The sequence below is a fragment of the Gorilla gorilla genome, chromosome 20 (genome assembly GCF_029281585.2).
Source record: "Gorilla gorilla gorilla isolate KB3781 chromosome 20, NHGRI_mGorGor1-v2.1_pri, whole genome shotgun sequence".
NCBI lineage: Eukaryota > Metazoa > Chordata > Mammalia > Primates > Hominidae > Gorilla > Gorilla gorilla.
Genome location: NC_073244.2, coordinates 23,998,420 through 24,026,284, shown reverse-complemented (window position 1 = coordinate 24,026,284; position 27,865 = coordinate 23,998,420). Strand labels below are relative to the sequence as shown.

Sequence of the window (27,865 nt, the reverse complement as noted above, 5' to 3'; positions counted from 1 at the left end):
TCCACCTCCCAGGTTCAAGCGATTCTCCTGCCTCAGCCTCCCAAGTAGCTAGGATTACAGGCACCCCCGCCCCCGCCCCATTACACTAGACTAATTTTTGTACTTTTAGTAGAGAGGGGGTTTCACCATGTCGGCCAGGCTGGTCTTGAATTCCTGACCTCAAGTGATCCGCCCACCTTAGCCTCCCAAAGCACCGGGATTACAGGCATGAGCCACCATGCCAGACCCCAGTGGGCAGCTTCCCTACTGCACCTGCCCTGGTTTCCTCCCAAATCTTGTCGGCCATCCAGGGGGTGGGGAATATGGGCAGTGTTTTGGTGCTGAGCAAAATCCCACAAACTGCTGTGAAAACCAACCAGGAACATTTATTAAAAAAATAAGCAAGTTATCCCCAAGAGGGTGAAGCACCGCTGGCTGGTTCTGACATTCGATTCAGGCTGAAGGCACGGCAGCTCCTCCAGCCCTTGCTGGGAAATGTCCTACCCAGGCCACGGGCAGTGCCCCAGTGCAGCTGGGTCCCCTAAAAGCCCCCAAACACATGATCCCACCAAAGGCTTGAACAGAGCAACTTCATCAAGCAGGCAGGGACCACACCTGAGACGCAAGGGCAGGGAGGTAAAGCACAGGGGACCGGGGGTGGGCCAGGGACACCCAGCCCCCGTCTCCAACTGGCGCCCCCTCCAGGGGGGCTAACATGTGGCGTGGGGCCACCAGGACCTGTGGTTGCCCCTGGTGGCGGAAGAGCTACCCTCCCTCTTGGGTGGTGGGGGGATGTTGTCTGCACACAGCTCAGACGACCGGGGGTACAGGAAAAATCAAACTCAGTCAACCATTCTTGAACCCAACTGGGAGTCTGTGAGGCCTGGCACACAGGTGCTCAATAAACGCTTGTGGCATGAAGAAGTGAAGGAACCGATCTTGTTCATCTCTGTGCCCCAGCACTCAGCATGTAGCCCATGATCGAAAATGCAGACTGAACAACTGTCACATTCTTTTGTATCACTAGTGCCCGGCACACAGTCAGTGCTCTTCAGGTGTGTGGGAAAGAAGCCAATGAGTGAGAAGTTCCCACACCGTCTAGCAGTGAGGAAAACAAGAAAAAAGTGAAAAGTACCTTGTTTACTCCCATTCCCATCCCATAGCTCAGCTCCCTGCACACAGCAGGTGCTCAGTAAGTATACCGAATCAGGAACTTATCTTCGTGACACGAGTGCCAGGCACACAGTAGGTGATCAATATGTGCTTGAATAAATGGATAGAAGCATCTTATTTATCTCAATATTCCCAGAGCCTGGGCTGGGCACAGTGGCTCATGCCTGTAACCCCAGCACTTTTGGGTGGCCAAGGCGGGCAGATCACTTGAGGTCAGGAATTCGAGCCCAGTCTGGCCAACATGGTGAAACCCCGTCTCTACTAAAAATACAAAAACTAGCCAGATGTGATGGCACACACCTATAGTCCCAGCCACTTGGGAGGCCGAAAAACAAGAATTGCTGGACGCTGGGAGGCGCAGGCTGCAGTGAGCCAACATCACACCACTGCACTCCAGCCTGGGTGACAGAGCGAGACTCTACTCTTAAAAAAAAAAAAAAAAAAAATCCCAGAGCCTGGAATGGCACCCAACACATAGTAGGCACTCAATAAATCCTTGAATGAATTTTAAAAATGAATGTGTATCACTAGTGCCTGATTCTTAATCTGATCAGTAACTGCTTGATGACTGAATCAATCGCTGATGGAGAGAACAATTATGCCTCATTCACTGCCGTAACATGGGAACCTTGCATACAGCCGGTGCTTAATAAATGCTGGGCACATGAACAGATGAAGAGGGCTTGGTTCCTCCCAATTCCCCAGGGCCAAGCCCTGTTGCTGGCATGCGGTAGGCACTCCATTAATGCTGCCTGTGTGCACGTGATTGCTTAGCAAGAGCTGGCTGGACACCACCCCACACGAGAGCTCTCTGTGGCCTGCCAAGGGGTCCAGAGGTGGCCCTGATATCCTCAGTAAGCACGTGGAGCCTAGGCCACCGATGGCTGCTTTGGCTTTCTGGCTGCTACCCCTCAGAGTTCATCCCGGGCAGCACTGTCCAGTGGGGACTGGAGCACGTCCGAGTTCTTGGCCTCACGGCTCAGTGCCTGCTGCTCCCGCATCTTCTGGGACTTGGCGCGGTCCCAGTCGGTCTTGACGTGCTCATTGTTCCATACGACTGAGGTCTCGGTGTCACTCACATAGCCATCGTCTCCTGTGTAGTGTGTGGGGTAGATGAGCAGCGGCTCCACGGAGAAGGCATGCAGGTTGCGGAGGGAGAAGTGGGCCTTGTACTCGGACCTGGGGGGAGGAGGAGGGGAGTGAGGGGCAGCAATGGCTTCAGGGGAGGGGACAGCTGGAGGAAAAATTGGGGGTGAAGTCAGCGGGGACAGATTAAAACGTAAGTGTGCAGGGGATACAAATGGAGACAGATCTGGGAGGGGGCAAACGGAGGCAGAAGCAGGCAAAAGAAGAGACATCTTCTCGGAGCCCGTGAGTCTCACACCCCCACTCTCCCAGGACAGACCCACCGTGAAACCCCAGCCCAGCAGCCGCCTGCCCCTCTCACACTGGGTGTTTGTCGAACATGACAGGCAGGAACTCGTCCACAGGCAGCATCTTGGAGAGTGGCTCAGCAGCCAGCAGTTTGCGGGCGCCTTGCAGGGAGATCACGTAGGCCAGGGTCCAGTAGGAGTAGTCGGCCTCCACCAGGTTCCTCACGCGGGGCACAGCCTTCTCGGGGTGCTCCACCTGCATCCGCTTCCGGCCCACATAGCTGGGGTGCAAGATCGGGCCTGTCACTCTCCTCCCGCCCTCCGGAGGGAGCTTGCCCAGAAAGCCAGGGATCTAGTTACCCCGTCAGGTCCTGGGATGGGAGCAGGCTCAGCATGTTTGCGGAGCGCTGTGACTGGATGGAGCGAATGCAGGAGCCCAGGGGTCTGGCGGTCATGGGGGAGAAGAGTGAGTTTTTCCAAAGGGCGTGAGGGAGCCATGGAGGATTTGGAGCTGGGGAGAGCAGGATCACGCAGACGTTCTCTGAGGCTGAAGCTGCTCTGAGTTCAGAGGACAGTGGAGGTGGAGGTGGGCGAGGTGCCCTGATGGGGGGGGGGGGCAGTCAGGAATGGAGGGGTGCAGTTACTATTCACATGAGGCAGTGTTCCCAGAATGCAGATTAGGGCACTGCACATGGAAGGGAAAAGAGGTGGAGGAAGGGAGAGGACAAACCAGCCCACCTACAGAAGAGAAGGACGGCTCCAGTGCTGGAAACATGTTGGTGGCACTCCCATCCCGGGGCTTGTCTAAGACCCAGGCGCCCTGGCCACGCCCCCACACTCTTCGGCCACACCTCCAGCTCTGACCACACCCCCATGCTCTTCAGCCACGCCCACAGGCTGCCCAGTCAAATTTTAGCCACATCCACCTCCACAGGCCTCAGTCAAGTCTCTAAGCCCTGACCAAGCCTGCAGGCTTCTGGCCAGGTCCCTTGAGTTCTGGGTGATCCTTCCAAGCCCCTTCCCTATAGGCTACAGCCGTGACAGTGCCTTCAGGCCCAGGGACCACGTGAGCCCTCCTGCTACGCTTCCAAGGGTTGGCCACGCCCACCACCCTGACCACACCCAGACATACAGGCTCTAGGCTCAGCTGCAGCGCTGTGGCCACGCCCCTAGGATTCAGCTCCACTCCGCCTCCCAGCCCCACCTCTAAGCCCTGGCCATGTACCTAGGCTCCAATTCCACCCCACCTTCAAGCCCCGCCTCTAAGCCATGACCCATCCACAGGTCCCAGCTCCACCCTGCCCCCACCCCCACCTCTAAGTCCTGGCCTTGCCCCAGGCCCCAGCTTCACCCCACCCTCAGACCCCCACTCACATGAGGTCCCAGTCCAGGCCCTCCCGCTCCACATCCCGCATGAGGTTCATCAGGCGTCTCTTGAAGAAGATCTCGAAACGCAGGTCATCCTCAAACACAAGCGATTTCTGCAGCCCCCGGTCCACCACCTGAGGGAGGAAGCCCCGCCACGTCACAGGGAGGCCAAGGCCAGGCCTGACCCTAAAGCACAGAGCTTTGCTTTGAGAAGGTTTGAAAGACCCGTAGAGAAGCCAGTGCATCTCCCTGCCTCTCCTAGCTCCAGGGACATCTGGACATCCAAACCTCTGCCCTCTCCCATCCATGATGGATCTCAGAAGAGAAAGGCCTCCCAGCCCCTCAAATGCCCACGCCTCATGCACCTCCCGCCTTGCAGCCGCACACCCCCATTTGGCTTCATGTTTGATGATAACAAGTTTTTCTTTTCTTTTTCTTTTTTTTTTGAGACGGAGTCTCGCCCTGTCGCCTAGGCTGGAGTGCAGTGGCACGATCTCAACTGCAACCTCCGCCTCCCAGGTTCAAGTAATTCTGCCTCAGCCTCCTGAGTAGCTGGGACTACAGGCATGTGCCACTACACCCAGATTTTATTTATTTTTCTTTTCTCAAGATGGAGTGTCACTCTTGTCGCCCAGGCTGGAGTGCAATGGCATGATTTCAGCCCACTGCAACCTCTGCCTTCTGGGTTCAAGTGATTCTCCTGCCTCAGTCTCCCAAGTAGTGGGATTACAGGCGCCCACCACCACACCCAGATAATTTCTGTATTTTTAGTAGAGTCTAGGTTTCACCATGTTGGCCAGGCTGGTCTTGAACTCCTGACCTAAGGTGATCCGCCTGCCTCGGCCTCCCAAAGTGCTGAGATTACAGGCATGAGCCACCACGCCCAGCCATTTTTCTTTTTTCTGAGACACGGTTTTGCTCTGTTGTCCAGTCTGCAGTGCAGTGGCACGATCTGGCTGACTGCAGCCTTAACTCCTGGGCTCAAGCCACTCTCCCACTTTAGCCTCCCAAATAGTTGGGACCACAGGTGTGCGCCACCATGCCCGGCCCTGACGACCCAAGTTCGAAGCCCAGTCAGACACCCTCCTCCAATCACAGCCTCTCCCTCTGAGGGTGGATGAGGATGCCTGGGCAGGTGCTGGTTTAAAGTGGCTCTGTGGCCATGACTTCTAGTACTAAACGTCAAGCATAGAGACCAGGCTGGGAGTAACGAGGATTTGTTTACAGGTCCCAGGCCCCAGACACCACCTGCTGCTCAAAAGGGCTCACCCCTTCCCCCAGGCTCAGTTTCCACATTTGCGCAATGGAAGGACGGCAGGCACACCTGGGGTTGATACAGCTGGTGTGGCGCATCATTCACTAAAGAGAGGCCATGGGTCCCATGGCTGAGGCTGGATGCCTAGCCGGGGCTTTGGGGAACTCCTTCAACCCCTTCCCCGTCCAAATCTCCGATGAGATCTAGAGTCATAACTCTGGCCCCGCCCATCACTCAGGACACACCTCCTTCCAGATGTTGTAGTGGCTCAGGAAGCAGCCCAGCTCACCCTTGGTGAGGGGCCGGCCGTGGTAGGGGTCCCGGTAGCCAGGCAGCATCTGGATCCCCAGCGCCTCCACCTGGCTGGTGTTCATGGCTCTGGAGAGGAGGAGGAGAAGGTCACGAAGAAGGTTCACCCTGCCTGCCATTCTGCCATCCCCGGCCATTCCACCACCCCCTGCGGCGTTGAGCAGCTGGTCCACCTCTTGTAGCACTGGCACCCCTTCCAGGCACATGGGGCCTCACTCGCCTGCACATGGTATACACTCGCGGGCAAACCTGCTCTCCTCCCCTCCTGTGGTCTGACTGACTTACCCCTCCATAGTCCCCACCAGTCTACACTGGCAGCATGCAAACCTACCCATTCCCCTGGGTCAGGACTCACTTGCCTTCCATGGTCTACAACTGTGAGGATCTGCCCCTTCCCCAGGGTCCCATTCACTTCCCCTTCATGACGCCCACTGACGTGGTCTACATCTGTTTGGACACCACGCCCGCCCCCATCTGAATCACTTGCCGTCTACCAGCGAGGTCTACACCCACATCCACGTGCGGACCCGCCCCCCCACCCCCAGGCCTCGGACTCACTTGCCGTCCACGGCCTCCACCAGCCGGCACTCGATCTCCTGTGCCTGCAGCGCCCGCAGCATGCGCTCCCGCCGGTCCTGCCGCCGCCTCAGGTTGATCATGAAGACCTGCAGCCCGGAGAGTCCCCAGCCAGATCAGCCCCTGCAAACAAGGGCCCTCCAGCCCCCGCCCCGCCTCCAGGGAAGGCCCAGCCCACCTCGTCGAAGCCCATCTTGTCCGGTGTCTTGGTGGGAGCCCAGATGAAGCGGGAGGGCTCTGCTGGCGGGTGCTTCACTGTGGGGCACAGACGTTGAGGAGTCGCTGCGGTGAGGAGCCTCCAGCCTCTCTCCAACACGCTTTCCCCACCCGCTCCATGGCTCCCAGTCAGACTGGCTCGGCCCACAAAGTCGACCTGGCTCCGCCCACATCAGCGCTGCTCTCTAGGAGCCCCTCCCATGTCATTTGAACCCTGCACAGCGCCCAAAGCCCTGGCCACACGCCAGGCCCCAGCTTCACCCCGCCCCCAGTCCTGCCTCTCAGCCCTGGCCACACCCCAGGCCCCAGCTTCACCGCGCCCAAGGCCCCACTACTCAGCCCTGGACTCGCCCCAGGTCCCAGCCTCACCCTGCCCTTAGCCCCGCCTCTAAGCCCTGGCCACACCCCAGGCTATAGCTTCAACCTGCCCCCCAGCCGCACCACTCAGCCCTGGCCACGCCCCAGGCCCCCGCTTCACCCCACAGCCTCCCCCAGCCTTGCCTCTAAGCCCTGGCCATGCCCCAGGCTCCAACTTCACCCTGCACCCCCCCAGCCCCACCTTTAAACCCTGGCCATGCAACAACTTCGCTCCGACCCCCAGCCCCGCTTCTAAGTCCTGGTCACACCCCAGGCCCCAGCTTCACCCTGCTCCCAGCCCCGACTCTCAGCCGTGGCCACGCCCTGGGCTCCAGCTTCACTCCGCCCCCAACCCCGCCTCTAAGCCCTGGCCACGCCCCATGCTCCAGCTTCACTCTACCCCCCCCCAGCCCCACCTCTATGCCCCTGCCAACCCAAAGAACCCCCATTCCTACCTCACGGCCTTTGCACATGCTGGGTCCCTGCTTGAAATACCCTTCCTTTCTCTGCTCTGTAACCTTACTTCTCAGCTATGATGCCCTGGGCATGGGGGTCACCCTCCCCACTCCCACCTCCCTAGGCTGAGCCAGGCACCTCCTCTGGGCCCCAGCAGCACCTGGACTTGCACCACCAAAGCTCGCATCCTTGCTGCCCTAACCCCCTGGCCCTGTGCCTGTCTGTTGTGAGCCCCTTGGGAAGGACACCACGTATGTCTGCTCACACTGGGCCCCTAGTGCCCAACACAGGGGCTTGGCACACAGCAAGCACTCAGTAATTGCTTGCAGAATGAACCAAGAAATGATGGCATGCTGTATATTCTTGATTGGCCTGAGCCTCAGCTTTCGTCATCTATAAAATGGGCCAATAAGCCACTGAGAGGTTTCACAAAGAGATGTCATGAGATCACACACTATGTCATGGGGTGAACTGTGTCTCCCCAGTGCCAACCACCAGTACCCCAGGATATGATCCTATTTGGACACAGGGTTGTGTACAGAGGTCATCGAGTTAAAATGAGGTCATCAGGGTGGGCCCTAATCCATATGGCTTGTGTGCTTTTAAAAGGGGAAATCTGTAGCTCCTTGGGAGGCTGAGGCAGAAGGATTGCCCAGGAGTTCAAGGCTGCAGCGAGCTATGATGGTGACACTGCACTCCAGCCTGGGTGACAGAGACTCCATCTCCAAAAAAAGCAAAAAAGAAGGCCAGGCACAGTGGTTCATGCCTGTAATCCCAGCACTTTGGGAGGCTGAGGCGGGCAGATCATGAGGTCAGGAGTTCGAGACCAGCCTGGCCAACATACTGAAACCCTGTCCCCACTAAAAATACAAAAAACTAGCCGGGCGCAGTGGCTCACGCCTGTAATCCCAGCACTTTGGGAGGCCGAGGCAGGTGGCTCACAAGGTCAGGAGATCGAGGCCATCCAGGCTAACACAGTGAAACCCCATCTCTAATAAAAATACAAAAAATTAGCCGGATGTGGTAGCAGGCGCCTGTAGTCCCAGCTACTCGGGAGGCTGAGGTAGGAGAATGGCGTGAACCCAGGAGGCGGAGCTTGCAGTGAGCCGAGATCAGGCCACTGCACTCCAGCCTGGGAGACAGAGCGAGACTCCGTCTCAAAAAAAAAAAAAATAAATAAATAAATAATAAAAATAAAAATACAAAAAATTAGCCAGGCGTGGTGGCAAGCGCCTGTTAAACCCAGCTACTTGGGAGGCTGGGGCAGAAGAATCACTTGAACCCGGGAGGCAGAGGTTGCAGTGAGCCAAGATCGCACCATTGCACTCCAGCCCAGGCGACAGTGCAAGACTCCATCTCAAAAAAATAAAAACCAAAAAAACCAAAAACCTAAATTAACAAATTAGCTGAGCATGGTAGTGGCATGCACCTGTGGTCTCAGCTACTTAGGAGGCTGAGGTGGAAGGATCGCTTGAGTCAAGGAGGTTGAGGCTGCGGTGAGCTGTGATTCTGCCACTGCATTCCAGCCTGGGTAACAGCGAGACTCTGTCTCAAAAAAAAAAAAAAAAAAAAAAAAGGAAATGACAACACAAATATATGTGAGAACTTAAACTGGGAAAACTCTGGTAGCCACAGAGACGCTTCTCAGGCCCGTTTCTGATGGGAGTTGGTGATAAATGGAGACCCACCACCCCCAACTGTAGCCGGGTGGGACCTGGACACCTAAGTATGCCACTCTTGGGTGTTGTGGGGGGCCTGCCCCAGTGACTGTGCAGTCTCCAGGTGTCACCTCAAAAAGACTCAAAAGTCTCCCCCAGGCCAGGCGCGGTGGCACACACCTGTAATCCCAGCATTCTGGGAGGCCGAGGCAGGTGGATCACCTGAGGTCAGGAGTTCGAGGCCAGCCTGGCTAATATGGTGAAACCCCATCTCGACTAAAAATACAAAATTTGCCAGGTGTGGTGGCAGGTACCTGTAATCCCAACTACTCGGGAGGCTGAGGCAGGGGAATCGCTTGAACCCAGGAGGCGGAGGTTTCAAGTGAGCCCAGAATGCGCCACTGCATTCCAGCCTGGGTGACAAAGTGAGACGCCGTCTCAAAAAAAAAAAAAAGTCTCCCCAAAACACAAAGAGCAGGGTGCTATTCCATCTTGAGCCACCAGGGGGAGCCGCAGATAGACTCGTTCAGAAATCAGTAAGGCTGGGGAAACTGAGCCCCGGGACAGAGGCCTCACCCCTCCCACCCAGTCTCCATCTATGCAGTGGTGGGAATGGCAGTGGCTTTGGCAGGGCTTTCTGCGCCCAGTGCAGGGCGAGGCCCACATTAGCAATGGCTGAGATGGGAGCACCAGCCCTAGACAACCTCAATTACAGCTCAGCCCTGCATGCTCCTTCAGCTTTAGAGGGACGGCTGCTGGTTTCATAGTTCATGGATTTTTAAAAATTTTTATTTATTTATTTATTGATACAGGGTCTGGCTCTGCTGCCCAGGCTGGAGTGCAGTGGAGCAATCATGGCTCACTGCAGCTTCGACCTCCTGGGCTCAAGGGATCCTCTCGCCTCAGCCTCCCGAGTAGCTGGGACCACAGGTGTGTGCCATCACACCTGGCTAATTTTTGTTATTTTTTTTTTTGGTAAAGACAAGGTTTCACCATGTTGCCCACGATGTTCTCAAACTACTGGGTTCCAGGGATCTGCCCACCTCAGCCTCTCAAAGAGCTGGGATAATTATTTTTTATTGTTATTATTTTTGAGACAGACTTACTCTATTACCCAGGCTGTAGTGCAGTGGCACGATTATGGCTCACTGCGGCCTCCAACTCCTGGGCTCAAAGGATTCTCCCACCTCAGCCTCCTGAGTAGCTAGAATACAGGCATGTGCCACCATATCAGACTAATTAAAAAAAAATTTTTTTTTTTTTGAGACGGAGTTTCACTCTGTTGCCAGGCTGAAGTGCAGTGGCACGATCTCGGCTCACTGCAACCTCCGCCTCCCGGGTTCAAGTGATTCTCCTGCCTCAGCCTCCCAAGTAGCTGGGACTACAGGCATCCGCTACCACACCCAGCTAATTTTTTTTGTATTTTTAGTAGAGATGGGGTTTCACCATGTTGGTCAGTATGGTCTCCATCTTTTGACCTTGTGATCTGCCCGTCTCGTCCTCCCGAAGTGCTAGGATTACAGGCATGAGCCACCGCACCCGGCCAAAATTTTTTTTTATATAGAGATGGGGTCTCACTATGTTGCCCAGGCTGATCTTGAACTCCTAGGTTCAAGCAACCCTCTCACTTTGGCCTCCCAAAGTGCTGGAATTACAGGTTTGAGTCACCATGCCTGGCCTATACATGCAGTTCTTTAGTGAAAACTTTGCTGTCCTCTCAGTTTTCATGTCCTCTATAGCTCCTGACTGTCCTCAGGGGGAAAGTCCCTTCCTCAGCCTGGTCTCTGAGGCCATCCACCCTGGTCCTGGATACCAGCCCCAGGGGATCACTGACCTTGCCTGTTCCCCAGGTTCACGTCCCTTCCAGCCTCCCGGCCTTTGCCCACACTACCACCTCCTGCTGCAATCCCCTTTCTGGTGAACTCCTACTCAACCTGCCCCTTAATGCCACCTCCTCCAGGAAGCCCACCCGACAACCCCAAGCATGCTGTGTACAGCTACCTGCAAACCAGCACTCTGTGAGAGCAGGGACAACCCTCCACCTCGTTCACACATGCCCTTGCACCCAGCACCCCCCACAGGGACTTCCATCTGCCTGGCACTCAGTCAGTGCTCACGGGACAGATTCGAGACATCAGTGAAATGGAGGCAACCTGGCACCTCCCAGGGTGGTGTGCAGGCAGACTCACCCATGACCTCCAGCTGCACGTGCATGAAGCTCTCGGCCTCATCCTGGAGGGTGCTGTGGGCGCGCAATGGCACTGGCAGGAATCCGTACTCCTCCTTGTTGCACACGTACATCTGAACCTCTGCAGTGGGCAGAGAAGCAACAGACAAATGTAAAAACAGGCGAGGCCCAGTGGCTCATGCCTTCCATCCCACGGCTTCAGGAGGCCAACGCAGGAGGATCGCTTGAGGTCAGATGTCTGAGACCAGCCTGGGCAACAGAGCAAGACCTTATCTCTACAAAACTTTTTTTTTTTTAAGACAGAGTCTCACTCTCCCAGGCTGGAGTGCAGTGGCACTACCTTGGCTCACTGCAACCTCCGCCTCCTGGGTTCAAGCGATTCTCCTGCCTCAGCCTCCCTAGTAGCTGAGACTACAGGCACATGCCACCATGCCTTGCTAATTTTTTGTATTTGTAGAGACAGGGTTTCACCATGTTAAGCCAGGATGGTCTCCATCTCCTGACCTGGTGATCCACCTGTCTTGGCCTCCCAAAGTGCTGGGATTACGGGTATGAGCCACCACGCCCGGCTCTACAAATAATTTTAAAATTAGCTGGGAATGGTGGTACCTGCCTATGGTCCCAGCTACTCGGGAGGCTGTGGCAGGAGGATCACTTGAGCCCAGGAGACTTGAGGCTGCCATGAGCTATGATGGCACCACTGCACTCCAGCTTAGGCAACAGGGCAAGGCCCTGTCTCAAAAACAAACCCAACAAAAAAACAGTAAAAATGCATGTTGAGGCACAAAAAGGAAAGTTTGACAAAATGTGAGTTAAGTTACTTCCTTCTACATCTATCCTTTTCTGGATGGTTTAAATTTTTATGAGTGTGTATCTTTTTTTTTGAGACAGAGTCTCGTTCTGTCGCCCAGGCTGGAGTTCAGTGGTGCCACCTCGGTTCACTGCAACCTCCGCCTCTGGGGTTCAAGCAATTCTCCTGCCTCGGCCTCCCAAGTAGCTGGGATTACAGGCACCCGCCACCACACCCAGCTAATTTCTGTATTTTTTTTTAGTAGAGGTGGGGTTTCACCACGTTGGCCAGGCTGGTCTCGAAATCCTGACCTCAAGTGATCCACTGAGCCCGGCCAAGTTTGTATCTTTTTTAGACTAAAAAACTCAATGATGCTCTTTTAATTTAATTATTTTTTTTTTTTTGAGACAGAGTCTCGCTCTGTCACCCAGGCTGGATTGCAGTGGTGTGATCTCGGTTCACTGCCTCCTGGGTTCAAGCAATTCTTGTGCCTCAGCCTCCCAAGTAGCTGGGACTACAGGCACCCACCACCATGCCCAGCCAATTTTTGTATTTTTAGCAGAGACGGGTTTCACCATGTTGGCCAGGCTGGCCTCAAACTCTTGACCTCATGTGATCTGCCCGCCTCACCCTCCCAAAGTGCTGGGATTACAGGCATGAGCCACTACACCCGGCCTCTTTTAATTTTAATTGGTCAATTTCTTCTATAAAGGGCCAGGTGGTAAGTATTTTAGGCTTGTGTGCCAGACGGTTTCTATCTCAATGACTGTGTTCTGCCTGTGGCACTTGAAAGCAGCTACAGACGACACTTAAATGAATGGGCTTGGCTGGGTACTGATGACAATTTATTGATGGGCAATGAAATCTGAATTTCATACAGTTTTCATATGTCACAATATTCTTCTTCTTTTGATTCTTTTCCCCAGTGATTTAAAAATGTAAAAATTGGCTGGGTGTGGTGGCTCATGCCCGTAATCCCAGCATTTTGGGAGGCTGAGGCGGGTGAATCACCTGAGGTCAGGAGTTTGAGACCAGCCTGGCCAACAGGCGAAACCCCATCTCTACTAAAAATACAAAAATTAGCCAGGCGTGGTGGTGCACACCTGTAGTCCCAGCTACTAGGGAGGCTAAGGCAGGAGAATCAATTGAACCTGGGAGGTGGAGGTTGCAGTGAGCTGAGATCATGCCACTGTACTACAGCCTGGGCAACGGAGGGAGACCCTGTCTCAAATACATAAATAAATAAATAATAAAAATGTAAAAATTGTTGGCCAGGCGCCATAGCTCACGTTTGTATTCCTAGCGCTTTGGGAGGCTGAGGTGGGAAGGATCACTTAAGGCCAGGAGTTCAAGTCTAGTCTGGGCAACATAGCAAGACCCCACCTCTACAAAAAACATTCTTTTTTCAATTAGCTGGGCATGTCGGCAGGTGCCTATAGCCCCAGCCAGTCTGGAGGCTGAGATGAGAGGATTGCTTGAGCCCAGGAGGTTGAGGCTGCAGTGAGCTACGATCACACCACTGCAGTCCAGGCTGGGTGACAGAGTAAGACTGTGTCTCTAAAAAAATAAAAATAAAATATAAAAGTTGTTGTTAGCTTGTGGCCATATAAAAGTAATTAGTGGGGCCGGGTGCGGTGGCTCACGCCTGTAATCCCAGCACTCTGGGAGGCCGAGGCAGGCGGATCACAAGGTCAGGAGATCAAGACCATCCTGGCTAACACAGTGAAACCCCGTCTCTACTAAAAATACAAAAATTAGCCGGGCGTGGTGGCGGGCGCCTGTAGTCCCAGCTACTCGAGAGGCTGAGGCAGGAGAATGGTGTGAACCCAAGAGGCGGAGCTTACAGTGAGCCGAGATCGGGCCACTGCACTCCAGCCTGGGCAACAGAGCGAGACTCCGTCTCAAAAAAAAAAAAAAAAAAAGTAATTAGTGGGCCAGGTTTGGCCTGCAGGTCAGTTGGTCAGTTTGCCAACCTCTGGTTTCCAGTAAACAACAAGTCAACATGAGGCTGTGCTTTCTGTCTCTTTAAATATTCGTTTTCCCAATTAAACAATTAATATATGCTCAACTGTAGAAAATTAGGAGAACGGCCCAGGTGCAGTGGCTCCCTCCTGTAATCCCAGCACTTTGGAAGGCCGAGGTGGGCGGATCACCTGGGGTCAGGAGTTTGAGACCAGCCTGGCCAACCTGGGGAAACCCTGTCTCTACTATAAATATAAAAATGAGCCAGACATGGTGGCGTATGCCTGTAATCCCAGCTACTTGGGAGGCTGAGGCAGGAGAATCTCTTGAACCAGGAGGCAGAGGTTGCAGTGAGCCAAGATCGCACCACTGCACTCTAGCCTAGGTGACAGAGCAAGACTCTACTTCAAAAAAAAAACAAAAGAAAATTGGGAGAATATAGAAAAGTATGAAGATTGAAATAACATTTGGGGTTGATCATGGAAAATTGCGTAACGGGTTCAATGTATATTATTTGGGGATGGATGCCCTAAAATCTCTGACTCACCGCTTCACAATCTATGCACGTAACAAAATTACACTTGTGCTCCATAAATTTACACAAATTAAAAAATAATAGTAACATGCAATCAATAGGTATTTTTTTCTTGAGAAGGATTCTTACTTTGTCGCCCAGGCTGGAGTGCAGTGGCATGATCTCGTCTCACTGCAACTTCCGCCTCCCATATTCAAGTGATCCTCCCGCCTCAGCCTCCCGAGTAGCACCACCACGTCCGGCTAATTTTTGTATTTTTAGTAGAGATGGGGTTTCACCATGTTGGCCAGGCTGGTCTCAAACTCCTGACCTCAAATGATCCACCCGCCTTAGCCTGCCAAATTGTTGGGATTACAGGCATAAGCCACTCTGCCTGACCAACCAATAGATCTTAAAGAGCTAGGGAATGAAGCTAACCAGCAAAGCCAGGGCTGGAGAGAAACTGGGTCCTGGAGACATTATCTGAACACCTAGATACAGCTGCACCTGAAGTCAGCCCTGCGCTGCATTGTTTGGGTTCTGTGAATCTTCAGTGTGCTCTGAACTGGCTTAGTGCAAAACCCAAAGAACCAGGCAGATGCCCCTGCGATGGCAGACCCCTCATGTACGTACCTGCCTGCTTGCAGGAGAAGGCAAAGACGATGATGTCGTCAAAGGACCAGGTGTAGTCAGGGTGAGGTGGGTAGAAGGCCAGGTTCCTGGACGCCGCCTTCCGCAGGTCGATCAGGAAGGTCGAGTGCACCATGGGAACTGCAAAGCAGCCCCGGCGGTCTCGCTTGCGGATGGGGATGTAGGCAGGTGTGCGCTTGTAGTAGCCCTGTGGGGAGAGAGTGAGAGTTCCGCGTAGGGGTCTTGAAAGGTGAGGATGGAGACCCGTGATAGTGGGCGGCATGGAACAGGACCAGACGGACAGCCAGGCACAGCAGTGTGCGCCTGTGGTCCCAGGACCCCAGACTCAAGCCCAGTGTGGGACCTGTGGCCAGGCCTGGCCAATAAGAAAGAGCCTTGTATTTCCCCAGCTTCAGTAATGAGTTCAGAGGTAGTGTAGAGAGGAGACTAGCAATTGCCCAATCAGAATGGATGATGGCTGGACGCTGCTGGGATCACTCTCAAGCTGTCTGAGAATGAACCCACCCAAAGGATGGAGAAAGACAGTTATCCAAACACCTGGATCAAGCCATGCCTGAAGTCCCATCCTGACACCACCACTTGCTAGCTGTGTGAGTTTAGGCAAGTCACTTCCTCTCTGTGTTTCTGTTTCCACCTCTGGAATAGCATGGTGGGGGACAATCAAGGACCCTCTATTCTTCCCTCCTGTCTGGCCTCAGAGGGCTGTTTAAAGATTACCATAATGAGTTTTTGTTTTGTTTTGTTTTTGAGACCAAGTCTCACTCCGTCACCCAGGCTGGAGTGCAGTGGCGTGATCTCGGCTCACTGCAACTTCCGCCTCCTGGGTTCAAGTGATTCTCATGCTTCAGCCTCCCGAGCAGCTGGGAGGACAGGCATGTGCCACCATACCCGGCTTATTTCTTTAATTTTTTTTTTTTAGTAGAGATGGGGTTTCACCATGTTGCCCAGGATGGTCTCAAACTCCTGAGCTCAGGCAATCCGCCTGCCGCAGCCTCCCAAAGTGCCGGGGTTACAGGTGTGAGCCACCGTGCCCAGCTTCCATGATTTTTGTAAAACACACACCACGAGGTTGTGTGACAGTAAGTTACACTCTAGCCACGGCACCCCCCTGCTCAGCCCAGTCCCCACAGTCCCCAGGCCCTCACTCTACCTGGGAAGTCATTCCACACCAGAAGTTGGAGTACGCAGCCCGGGAATCCAGCATGGGGGCGACCACCGTCTTGTTCTCAGCGATGAGCAGGCTCAGTGTGTCAGGGTTGAGGATCAGGTTGTCCGCATCTACAAACTGCAAAACACCCCACGAAGCATCAGCATGGGCTGCCAGGGTGACCCCAGGTCAGGCTACCATTCAGAACAGCTGGGGCAAAGGCCAGTGCCCTGGGGGTCTGGCAAAGACCTCTGGAAGCACCCCCGGATGAAATGAAGCAGGGACCCCGTTTTGGGGGCCTGCAGGATCCCCTGGATCATGGAAATAAAGCAAAGGTCTTCAGTTCCTTCAAAGAAAATTCTAGGCACTGAGATAGCCCTGAGAAATAAATGAACAACCAATAAGCAAGAAGGTAGCAAAACCTTCTCTTTTTTTGAGCCGGAGTCTCGCTCTGTCACCCAGGCTGGAGTGCAGTGGTGTGGTCTCAGCTCACTGCAACCTCTGCCTCCTGGGTTCAAGCGATTCTCCTGTCTCAGCCTCCCGAGTAGCTGCAACTACAGCCGTGCACCATCACACCCGGGTAACTTTTTGTATTTTTAGTAGAGACAGGGTACCGTCATGTTGGCCAGGCTGGTTTTAAACTTCTGACCTCATGTGATCCGTCCACCTCGGCCTCCCAAAGTGCCGGGATTACAGGCGTGAGCCACCATGCCTGGCCTAGTATTTTACTTTTTCTTCATTTTTTATTTTTTAAAGGGATAGCATCTTGCTGTGTCACTCAGGCTGAAGTGCAATGGTGTAATCGTAGCCCACTGCAGCCTGGAGTTTCTGGGCTCAAGTGATCCTCTCATCTCAGCCTCCCAAGTAGCTGAGCGTACAGGCACGCATCACCATGCCTGGATAATGTTTTCATTTTTATTTTTATGTTTGTAGAGACAGGATCCCTCTACATTGCCTAGGGTGGTTTTGAACTCCTGGGCTCAAAGCGATCCTCCCGCCATGGCCTACAATAGTTCTGGGATTACAGGTCTGAGCCACTACACCTAGACTAAAATTAAATATATATATATATAAAATCACACATAGAAAATGATTAGGTCTGGACGTTCCCCCTCTACCAGGATGTAAAGACACAGAAGTCATGATATATCACAGAACTACTAGAAGGTTTTTTGTTTTTGTTTTTTTGAGATGGCGTCTCCTGTTGCATAGGCTGGAGTGCAGTGGCGTGATCTTGGCTCACTGCAACCTCCACCTCCCATGTTCAAGCAATTCTCCCTTAGTCTCCCAAGTAGCTGGGATTACAGACACATGCCACCACGTCAGGCTAATTTTTGTATTTTTTGGTAGAGATGGGGTTTCACCAGGTTGGCCAGGCTGGTCTCGAACTCTTGATCTCAAGTGATACGCCTGCCTCGGCCTCCCAAAGTGCTGGGATTACAGGTGTGAGCCACCGTGCCCGGTCTGGATTTTTTTTTCTTTTACTGCTGGTCCACAGAGATGCTTTCTGTTACCCAGGCAGTATCGTTTAGAATATTTGGATCAACTGCCATAAACAACAACAAAAACTAGAATTCCAGTATCCCCTGGCAACTTGAGAATACCATTTCCACATGGCAACCTTCAGTTGCAGAGGGGAGGTGGCTGGGTCTTAGGACAAGCCCTGTGGTCATGTTACACACCCCATCCGGTCCCTCTGGATGTTTGAATCTGTGACCTTTGAATATTAATGCAGAACAAACAGCCAGATCACTGTGGCAGTTCCTCAAAAAGCTAAACATAGAATTACTACATGATCCAGGAATTCCATTCCTAGGTATGAACCAAGAGAATTGAAAGAAAGGACTCAAACAGCTTCTTTGTTTGTTTGTTTATTTGTTTTTGAGATAGAGTCTTGCTCAGTCACCCACGATGAAGTGCAGTGGCGTGATCTCGGCTCACTGCAACCTCCACCTCCTAGGTTCAGGTGATTCTCCTGCCTCAGCCTCCTGAGTAGCTGGCATTAAATACAGGCACGCACCACCATGCCCACATAATTCAAACAGGTCTTTGTACACTCATGTTCATGTCAGAATCCCAACAGCCAGGCCGGGTGCAGTGGCTCACACCTGTAATCCTAGCACTTTGGGATGCCAAGGCAGGCAGATCACATGAGGTCAAGAGTCCAAGACCAGCCTGGGCAACACGGTGAAACCCCGTCTCTACTAAAAATAAAAAAAAAATAAAAATAATTAGCCGGGCATGGTGACATATGCCTGTAATTTCAGCTACTCGGGAGACTAACGCAGGAGAATCGCTTGAACCTAGGAGATGGAGGTTGCAGTGAGCCGAGATCGTGCCACTGCACTGCAAACCTGGGTGACAGAGCAACACTCTGTCTCAAAAAAAAAAAAAAAAAAAGGAGTCTCAACAGCCAAAAAAGGTGGAAGTGACTGAAGTGTGTCCATCAACGGATGAGGAGATCAACACAACGTGGTCCACCCAGACAACGGAATAAGAGTCAGCCATACAAAGGAAGGAAGCACTGATCCAGGCTGTAATGAACCCTGAAAACTCAATGCTGAGTGAGAGAAACCAGACACGAAACGCCACATAGTGTGACATTCCACTGACAAATCCATAGACAGGAAGCAGATTAGTGGCTGCCAGGGCCTAGGGGAGAGGAATGGGGAGTTGGGGAGTGACTGCTGAAGGGAATAGGGTTTTCTTTCTGGGGAATGAAAATGTTCTAGAATTAGAGGTGGTGGTTGCAAAACAAATAAATATATATGTGAACTGACTTCAATTAAACCAAACAAGAAAGAGGAGAAAGTGAATCTCTCCAGGAGATACAATTAAAATTTAGATGCTGGCCAGGGGCGGTGGCTCACGCCTGCAATCCCAGCACTTTGGGAGGCCAAGCCAGGTGGATCACGAGGTCAGGAGATCGAGACCATGCTGGCCAACATGGTGAAACCCTGTCTCTACTAAAAATACAAAAAATTAGCCGGGCGTGGTGGCGGGCGCCTGTAGTCCCAGCTATTCAGGAGGCTGAGGCAGGAAAATGGTGTGAACCTGGGAGGCAGAGCTTGCAGTGAGCTGAGATCGCACCACTGCACTCCAGCCTGGGCGACAGAGTGAGACTCCGTCACAAAAAAAAAAAAAAAAAATAGCCGGGCATGGTGGCAAGCGTCTGTAGTCCCAGCTACTTGGGAGGCCAAAGCAGGAGAGTCATTTGACCCCAGGAGATGGAGGCTGCAGTGAGCCAAGATTGCGCCACTGCACTCCAGCCTGGGCGACAGAGTGAGACACTGTCTCAAAAAAAAAAAAAAAAAAAAAAAAAAGAAACACGAAAATATTATTTTGTGTCAAAAGCCACTTTGAGTTTTGAACCAGCACTTTGAGCTCCACCCCGGTTTGCTGAGGGAAAAAAAAAGCTAAAGCCAGGCAACCTCAAACCACAAAAGCAAAATCCTAGAGGCAGGACAAGGCAGCTTTGTGTCAGAAGGCTCTGGAAGGCTCCAGATCCACCTCTCTGCCTCCTTGCCAGTTCTGACACCCCACCAGGCAAGATGTCCCCTCCCTCTGTCAGCCTCTGTTTCCTCATCTATAAAATGGTCTGGTAAGGCACCAAGCGAAAGGGTCCCCTCAGGAGCTCCATCCATCCTCCCTAGACGTGGCACTGTCCCAGTTCCTCTCTCCCTGGCACCTTCACATCCAGTGTCAAAGCAGAACCTGTCTCCTTCACCTCGTGACGCATCCTGAACCCCCTGCCTTTCTCCACGGCCCCCACCCCATGCAGGCCTGTCCATCAGTTGCTGATACCCTGCTTGGGCCTCTACTCCAGCCTCCTGCTAGTGTGTGGCTTTTTTTTTTTTTTGAGACGGAGTCTCACTCTGTCGCCCAGGCTGGAGTGCAGTGGTGCGATCTCAGCTCACTGCAACCTCTGCCTCCCGGGTTCAAGAGATTCTCCTGCCTCAGCCTCCCAAGTAGCTGGGGTTACAGGCGCGCAACACCATGCCAAGCTAATGTTTATATTTTGGTAGAAACAAGGTTTCACCATGTTGACCAGGCTGGTCTCAAACTCCTGAAGTCAAACAATCCACTTGCCTCAGCCACTCAAAGTACTGAATTTAGAGGCAAGAGCCACCACGCCTGGTCCACAGCGGCTTCTGAAAATCTCAAATCAGAACACAGACCTCCCCTGCTCACACACCTTCCATGGCTCCCCATTCCCCTCCAAGTAGACACCAAGTGCCTCCACTGGCCTGTGTACTTGGACCTCTAGCCACCACTGCATCGTAATCACTTTGCTCACTTGACTCTTTGCTTTTTCTTTTCTGCTTTTTGTTTGTTTGTTTTAAGAGATGGGCTGGATGTGGTGGCTCACACCTATAATCCCAGCACTTTGAGAGGCCGAGGCAGCTGGATCACCTGAGGTCAGGACTTTAGAGACCAGCCTGGCCAACATGGCGAAACCCCGTCTCTACTAAAATTACAAAAATTAGCCAGGCATGATGGCGGGGGCCTGTAATCCCAGCTACCCAGGAGGCTGAGGCAGAAGAATTGCTTGAACCCAGAAGGAGGAGGCTGCAGTGAGCCGAGATTGTGCCACTGCACTCCAGCCTGGGCAACAGAGACTCTGTCTCAAAAAAACAAGAAAAAAGAAAATCAGGAGAATATAGAAAAGTATGAAGGCTGAAATAACATTTGGGGTTGATCATAGAAAATTGTGTAATGGGTTCAATGTATATTATTTAGGGGATGGATGCCCCAAAATCTCAGACTTCACCACTTCACAATCTATGCATGTAACAGAATTACACTTGTGCTCCATAAGTTTATACAAATTAAAAAATAATAGTAATATTCAATCTATAAGTCTGTTTTGTTTTTTTTTTTTGAGACAGAGTCTCATACTGTGGCCCAGGTTGGAGTGCAGTGGCGCGATCTTGGCTCAAGAAAAAAATAAAAAGACTCAACCGTTCCCTTCCCCATGAGACAATGTCCCCACAGGAGGAGGAAGTGCAAGTCAGGCCTCAGCAATTCAATGTGGCCACCACCCCCCAGCCCTGACCCCTTCCTCCTGCTTCTTGGAAGTGACCCAAAGGTTTGGCCATTACATATGATGGTGATAAAAACAGACGTGACACGGCCAGGCACGGTGGTCCATGCCTGTAATCCCAGCACTTTGGGAGGCCGAGGCAGGAAGATCACTTGAGCCCAGGGGTTGGAGACCAGCCTGGGCAACATAGCAAGACCCCATCTCTACAAAAATATTTTTTATTTGTTATTTTTGAAAAATACTTATTTATGTATTTATTTATGAGATGGAGTCTCACTGTGTCGCCCAGTGACTGGAGTGCAGTGGCATGATCTTGGCTCACTGCAACCTCTGCCTCCTAGGTTCAAGAAATCCTCCTGCCTCAGCCTCCCAGGTAGCCGGGATTACAGGCACCTGCCACCACGCCCGGCTAATTTTTGTATTTTTAGTAGAGATGGGGTCTCACCATGTTGACCAGGCTGGTCTCGACCTCCTGACCTCAAGTGATCCACCCGCCTTGGCCTCCTAAAGTGCTGGGATTATAGGCATGAGCCACCATGCCTGGCTTCCACAAAAATAAAAATAAAAAATTAGCCGGGCGTGGTGGTGGGTGCCTGTGGTCCCAGCTACTCAGGAGGCTGTGGCAGGGGAATCGCTTGAACCCAGGAGACAGAGGTTGCAGTGAGCCGAGATTGCGGCACTTCACTCCAGCCTGGGCACCAGAGTGAGTCTCTGTCTCAAAAAATAAAAAAATAAAAATGTACTTGACCCAAGTGTCCAAACACAGGGGACAACTGGGGACAGAAAAGCCCATTCATTCCTAGTGCTGAGGATCAAATGAATCCCAGCTCCTCCTCCACTGACCAACCATATCACCTCAAGCAACTCATCTCCCCTCTCTAAGCCTCAGTTTACCCTTCTGCAAAACAACATTAAGGATGGTCCTGGCATCCTGCTGCTCCGCCTTCCCTGGGGATACCCAGACCTGCCTGTGATCCATATCCCGCCGGCTGAGAAACTTACCAGGATGTAATCAGCCCACATGTCTCGAGCTGATTTCAGGGCTGCCTGGCGCAACTTCATGACATGCTCGTAGCGTGAGTCAGACCAGTGTTTCGGGCCTTCCTCGTCCGGGTAGGACCTATGGGGAGGCAGCTGTGATGTGGACATCACAAGGCACTATCAAAGCCCAGTGAGGGCCTGAGCTGCCTTCGGGGTACTCAGAGAGAGCTTCCTGGAGGAGGGGACGTGTAAGCTGATCTGAGGGATGGGAAAAAGTAAACGACGAGGAAAGAGAAGTGGGGAGAATGTTCCTGGCCGGAGGTACAGCCTGTGCAAAGGCCTGGAGGGAAGAAAGCCCGAGGCACACTGGAGGGAAGGAAGGAAGGAAGCTCAGCGGGGTCCAGTGCAGTGGCCCACGCCTGCGATCCCAGCACTTTGGGAGGCAGAGGTGGGAGGATCACTTGAGGCCAGCACTTTGAGACCAGCCTGGGCAACACAGTGAGACCCTATCTCTACAAAAAATACAAAAACATTAGCTAGGCATGGTTACATGTGCCTGTAGTCCCAGCTACTCAGGAGGCTGAGGTGGGAGGATGGCTTGAGCCCAGGAGTTAAAGGCTGCAGTAAGCTGTGTTCACTCCACTGCACTCCAGCCTGGGTGAGGGAGTGAGACCCTGTCTCAAAAAAAAAAAAAAAAACCAGAAAGGAACTGGGTGGGGGCAGGGAGTCCATGCTGCCCAGGGCTTTAGGGAGTAGATAAACAGCAAAGCCAGTGCTGGGACCAAGACTGAGTCAGTGAGCCAGGGAACAAAGCAGTGGGCGTCCCCAGAAGAAAAAGGGAGTGAAAGAATTCTAGGTACAGGGAACGGCTTGGGCAAAGGTCTGAGAGGAGGATTATGGTCTATTTGTAAAGCTGAGGGAGGGTCAGAGTAGCTTAATGCTGCCTGGCTGGGCTGGAGGCAGGGACTGAGGGCCTGTAATTGTCCTGGGGCAATGGGGAGCCATAGAGGGTGTGTGAGCAGAGACAAAGCCCAATCAGACTAGGAGCAGGGGAAAGATGCTCACCTGGGCTCCTCTGCTGGCCGCCACTCCACGGAATGGTACAAACTCTTCACGGCCACCAGCCACTCCCGCAGCACAGTTGATGTGTTATCCATGTTGTGGTCCGTAGCCACCCTGCAGGGAGAGGGGACAGGCAGCGTACTTGGGGAGACTGAGGCAGGACCAGGCAGCAGTGAGGCAAGTCAAGGACCACCATCCCCAACTGGCCTCCCACCAGCTATGTACCCCTGGACAGGACACTTCTCCTTTTCCTTTGTTTTTTTTTGAGACAGAGTCTCACTCTGTTGCCCAGGCTGGAGTGCAGTGGCGTGATCTCGGCTCACTGCAAGCTCCGCCTCCCGGGTTCACGCCTTCTCCTGTCTCAGCCTCCCAAGTAGCTGGGACTACAGGCGCCCACCACCACACCCGGCTAATTTTTTTGTATTTTTAGTAGAGACGGGGTTTCACCATGTTGGCCAGGCTGGTCTCGATCTCCTGACCTCGTGATCCGCCCACCTTGGCCTCCCAAAGTGCTGGACTTAACAAGCGTGAGCCACCGCGCCCGGCCCATTTCTCCCTTTCCATGTCAGTTTCCTCATCTGTAACATGGGGGTGGGAACAGGACCCAGTTTACCGGGAAGTGGAAGGATTAAACAAGCTAATTTTGGAAAGACACATTAGTGATTGGCTGTTTTATTACTGAGCATCTAAGATCTTGCAAACCACATTCACTAACAAATATGTGTAACTTAATTTTTTTTTTTCTTTTGAGACACAGTCTTGCTCTGTCGCCCAGGCTAGAGTGCAGTGGCACAATCTTGGTTCACTGCAATCTCCGCCTACCAGGTCCAAGCAATTCTCCTGCCTCAGCCTCCCGAGTAGCTGGGATTACAGGTGCACGCCACCATGCCCAGCTAATTTTTGTATTTTTAGTAGAGATGGGGTTTCGCCATGTTGGCCAGGCTGCTCTCGAACTCCTGACCTCAGGTGATCCACCTGCCTCAGCCTCCCAAAGTGCTGGGATGACAGGCGTGAGCCACCGCACACGGCAATTTTTGTAATGTATAGATCAGGCCAGGCACGGTGGCTCACGCCTGTCATCCCAGCACTTTGAGAGGCCGAGGCGGTTGGATCACCTGAGGTCAGGAGTTTGAGACCAGCCTGGCCAACATGGCGAAACCCCATCTCTACTAGAAATACAAAAATTAGGCCGGGCATGGTGGCTCACGCTTGTAATTCCAGCACTTTGGGAGGCCAAGGCGGGTGAATCACTTGAGGCCAGGAGTTTGAGCCTAGCCTGGCCAACATGGTGAAATCCCGTCTCTACTAAAAACACAAAAAATTAGCTGGGTGTGGTGGCGGGCGCCTGTAATCCCAGCTACTCAGGAGGCCGAGGCAGGAGAATTGCTTGAACCCACAGGAGAATCGCTTGAACCTGGGAGGAGGAGGTTGCAGTGAGCCGAGATCGTGCCACTGCACTCCAGCCTGAGCAACCAGAGCGAGACTCAGTCTCAAAAAATAAGTAAATAAAAAATGTTAAAAAATGAAATGTATATATCAGAAACCAGCTGGGTGCAATGGCTCACGCCTGTAATCCCAGTATGTTGGGAGGCCGAGGTGGGCAGGTCACTTGAGCTCGGGAGTTCGAGACCAGCCTGGCCAATAGGGCAAAACCCCGTCTCTAGAAAAAATACAAAAATTAGCTGGGCGCAGTGGCGTATGACTGTAGTCCCAGTTACTCGAGAAGCTGAAGCAGGAGAATCACTTGAGCCCAGGAGGGGGAAGTTGCAGTGAGCTAGGATTGCACCACTGCACTCCCGCCTGGACGACAGATGTAAAACCCTGTATCAAAAAAAAAGTGTATCTCAGCAGGGTGCTGTGGCTCATGCCTGCAATCCCAGCACTTAGGGAGGCCGAGGCAGGCAGATCATGAGGTCAGGAGATCGACACAAGCCTGGCCACAATGGTGAAACCCTGCGTCTATTAAAAATACAAAAATTAGCCAGGCATGGTGGCGCGCGCCTGTAATCCCAAACTACTCGGGAGGCTGAGGCAGGAGAATCACTTGAACCCGGAGGCGGAGGTTGCAATGAGCTGAGATCGTGTCACTGCACTCCTGCCTGGGCGACAGAGCAAGATTCCGTCTAAGAAAAAAAAAAAAAGTATATCTCAAAGTATATCTCATAAATCCCTTACCCTGCCTTCATCTTCTCCTGTGAGCCACACCACTTCAGTGGGCTGCAGTCAATTATTCATTCAACAAACATTTGTTAAGTACCAATTGTGTATTTGGATTATCCAGGCTGGGAAATCAGGTGGAAGGAAAAGCGACATTTGGGAGTTTAGTTTGACCATAGTGCCAAAAGCTAATTCTGCCAAATAAATTAAGTTGACAGTAACACCAGCAATGACAGTAATCATAATAATAAAATCACTGACAGCCAAGCCCATGCCAGACCCAAGGGCTCCACATCCATTAACTGGATAATCTTCAGAGACAAACCCAAAAAGAGAATTATATTAATACGCTCATTTTCTTTTCTTTTTCTTTTTTTAGACGCAGGTCTTACTCTGTAGCCCAGGCTGGAGTGCAGTGGTGCAATCATAGGTCACTGCAGCCTCGAACTCCTGGGCTCAAGCGATTCTCCTGAGTCAGCCTCCTGAATAGCTGGGACTACAGGCACACACCACCGCACCTGGCTAATTTTTCTATTTTTTTTCTAGAGACGGGGTTTTGCCATGTTGGCAAGGCTGGTGTCGAACTCCTGAGCTCAAGTGACCCGCTTATCTTGGCCTCCCAAATTGCTAGGATTACTGCGTGAGCCACTGCACCCGGACCCATTTTCCATTTGAGAAAACTGAGGCAGAGAGTGAGAAGTCACCAGTCAGAGGCTTCTTCAGAGCTCTGCCCCATTCCCTACCAAGAAAGCATCCACTTCCTCCTGGGCCATCTGGTCCTGGACTCCACCCACGCCGGTCTGAGGGCAGGGGTTTGACTGGGGCCTGGAGCCAGGCTGAGTTCAAGCTTAAGGGCAGCAGCCGGCACAGAAAGGCTTGCTGTTAGATGTGGCCTCTGGCAACGCCCCAGTGGGGGCTCTGGGCTCCGTCCTTTGGAGGTGTACGTGCTCCAGAGGGAGTTAGAGCCCCAGTCAGTGAGGCGGATCTGCCCTAGTAGGGTCCAGCAGGCAGGAGCGGTGCCCAGCCCACCCCAAAGGAGCCAGCAGGAGGAACTCGGTCCCGCTTGTGTTTTGGGGAGGGCTGTGTCTGGCCCCATGGGAGGACAGCAGGCAGGGGGCACGCGTGGACCCGTCCCGATGGGGGCGGCGGGCAGGGGCATGCGTAGAACCGTCCCGATGGGGGTAGCGAGCAGGAAGCACGCGCGGACCCGCCCAGAAGAGGACAGCGGGCAGGGGCTCGCGTGGACCCACCCCTATGGGGACAGCAAGCAGGGGCTCGCGTGACCCGCCCGATGGGGACAGCGGGCTCTGCTCACCATAGCGCCGTGCGCTCCCGCGGGTGCCGCAGCCGCTCGAGTGCGCCCAGCGTGGTGGGCAACGCGTGGGCCGCGTTTCGCGCCAACAGCGCGATGAGCACGCGCGGCGCCTGCAGGGGCGACTCCGGGCTCCAGCGCTCCTCGGGGAAGTAGGCGTCGGCGCCCGGCGGGGCCCCCGGCGGCAGTGGCGCCAGCAGCAGAAGCAGCAGCGCCAGGAGCGGCTGCTCGCGCCGCCGGCCCGCGCGTGGGGCCGCCGCCATCACGCCACGCGTCTCCTTTAAGTCGTTTTTCTGCGGGAGGATTCTGGCCGTGCCTTAAAGGGGTCATAGGGGCCCCGCCCGGCCGCGCGCCTTAAAGGGGAGGAGCGCGCCGGGCGTGAAGTCCAGGCCCCGCCTCCAGACGCTCTCCGAGGCCCAAGGCCCGGAGTGACGTCACCTGCAGCCCTACCCAGGACGCCCCGCCCCCGCACCGATCTTAAAGGCACATAGCGCTCGGAGCGCGTGGAAGGGATGTTACGGGTAGCGTTAGGGTTAGGAACCCGCGCTTCCTCCAGGCGCCTCCTACCACTGAGACCTCCGCCAGATGCGCCGCCCAATTTCCCCATGTATAAAACCCGGGCTGTGCCACCAGGCGGACTCGGCTACTTAGGACCTCGTTTGGGACCCAAGAGACCTTAGCCTCAGTTTCCTCTGCTGCAACGTGGGTTTTGCCATCCTGGTTTTGGATCTCACAGGGATGTCATTGAGGGTTGTGGAGAATAAAGGTCATGACGTCCACAGACCTGGCGTCACATTCAGTCCCCGCCTTGGGCTTGCTATATGTGAGCCTCAGTCTGTCCATCTATAAAATGAGATCATAGAGACCCTATAGGGTTGGCGTGAAAATAGAGCCAGGGCATGATAATGGACCGTTCTGAGCACAAGCTCTTCCAGAGACAAGGGCCATGTTTTCATGGAAACGCTGTCGAGGGATTGTTTTCCAATACTCTAGAGCCGCATTTTCAAATTGATTGACTTAGTATCACACTTTATTTTTTTGAGACGGAGTCTGGCTTTGTTGCCCGGGCTAGAGTGCAGTGGTGCAACATAGCAAGACCGTGCCTCTATTTTTAAAAACAATAAAAACTTTAAAAAATACATCTGAACATTATTATTATTATTATTATTTTCTTTTCTTTCTTTTTTTTTTTTTTTGAGACAGCGTCTCACTCTATTGTCCCGGCTAGAGTACAGTGGCGCGATCTCGGCTCACTGCAACCTCCGCCTCCCGGGTTCAAGCGATTCTCCTGCTTCAGCCTCCTGAGTAGCTGGGACTACAGGCACGCGCCACCACGC

The 27,865-nt window shown here is 53.2% G+C and overlaps 1 protein-coding gene across 1 annotated transcript; it reads right to left on the bottom strand.

Annotated features, from left to right (window-relative positions):
- Positions 1-340: 340 nt before the first annotated feature.
- On the bottom strand, positions 341-26,964 carry COLGALT1 (collagen beta(1-O)galactosyltransferase 1). The gene is made up of 12 exons (XM_031004317.3): positions 26,532-26,964; positions 23,063-23,173; positions 22,019-22,136; positions 15,976-16,110; positions 14,808-15,012; positions 10,910-11,029; positions 6,212-6,288; positions 6,016-6,122; positions 5,394-5,526; positions 3,900-4,027; positions 2,600-2,806; positions 341-2,331 (listed from the first exon to the last, which is right to left on the bottom strand). Exons 1-12 carry the CDS (start codon positions 26,789-26,791, stop codon positions 2,064-2,066), a joined length of 1,869 nt encoding a protein of 622 aa, XP_030860177.2. The 5' UTR covers positions 26,792-26,964; the 3' UTR covers positions 341-2,063.
- Between the last annotated feature and the right edge of the window lie 901 nt (positions 26,965-27,865).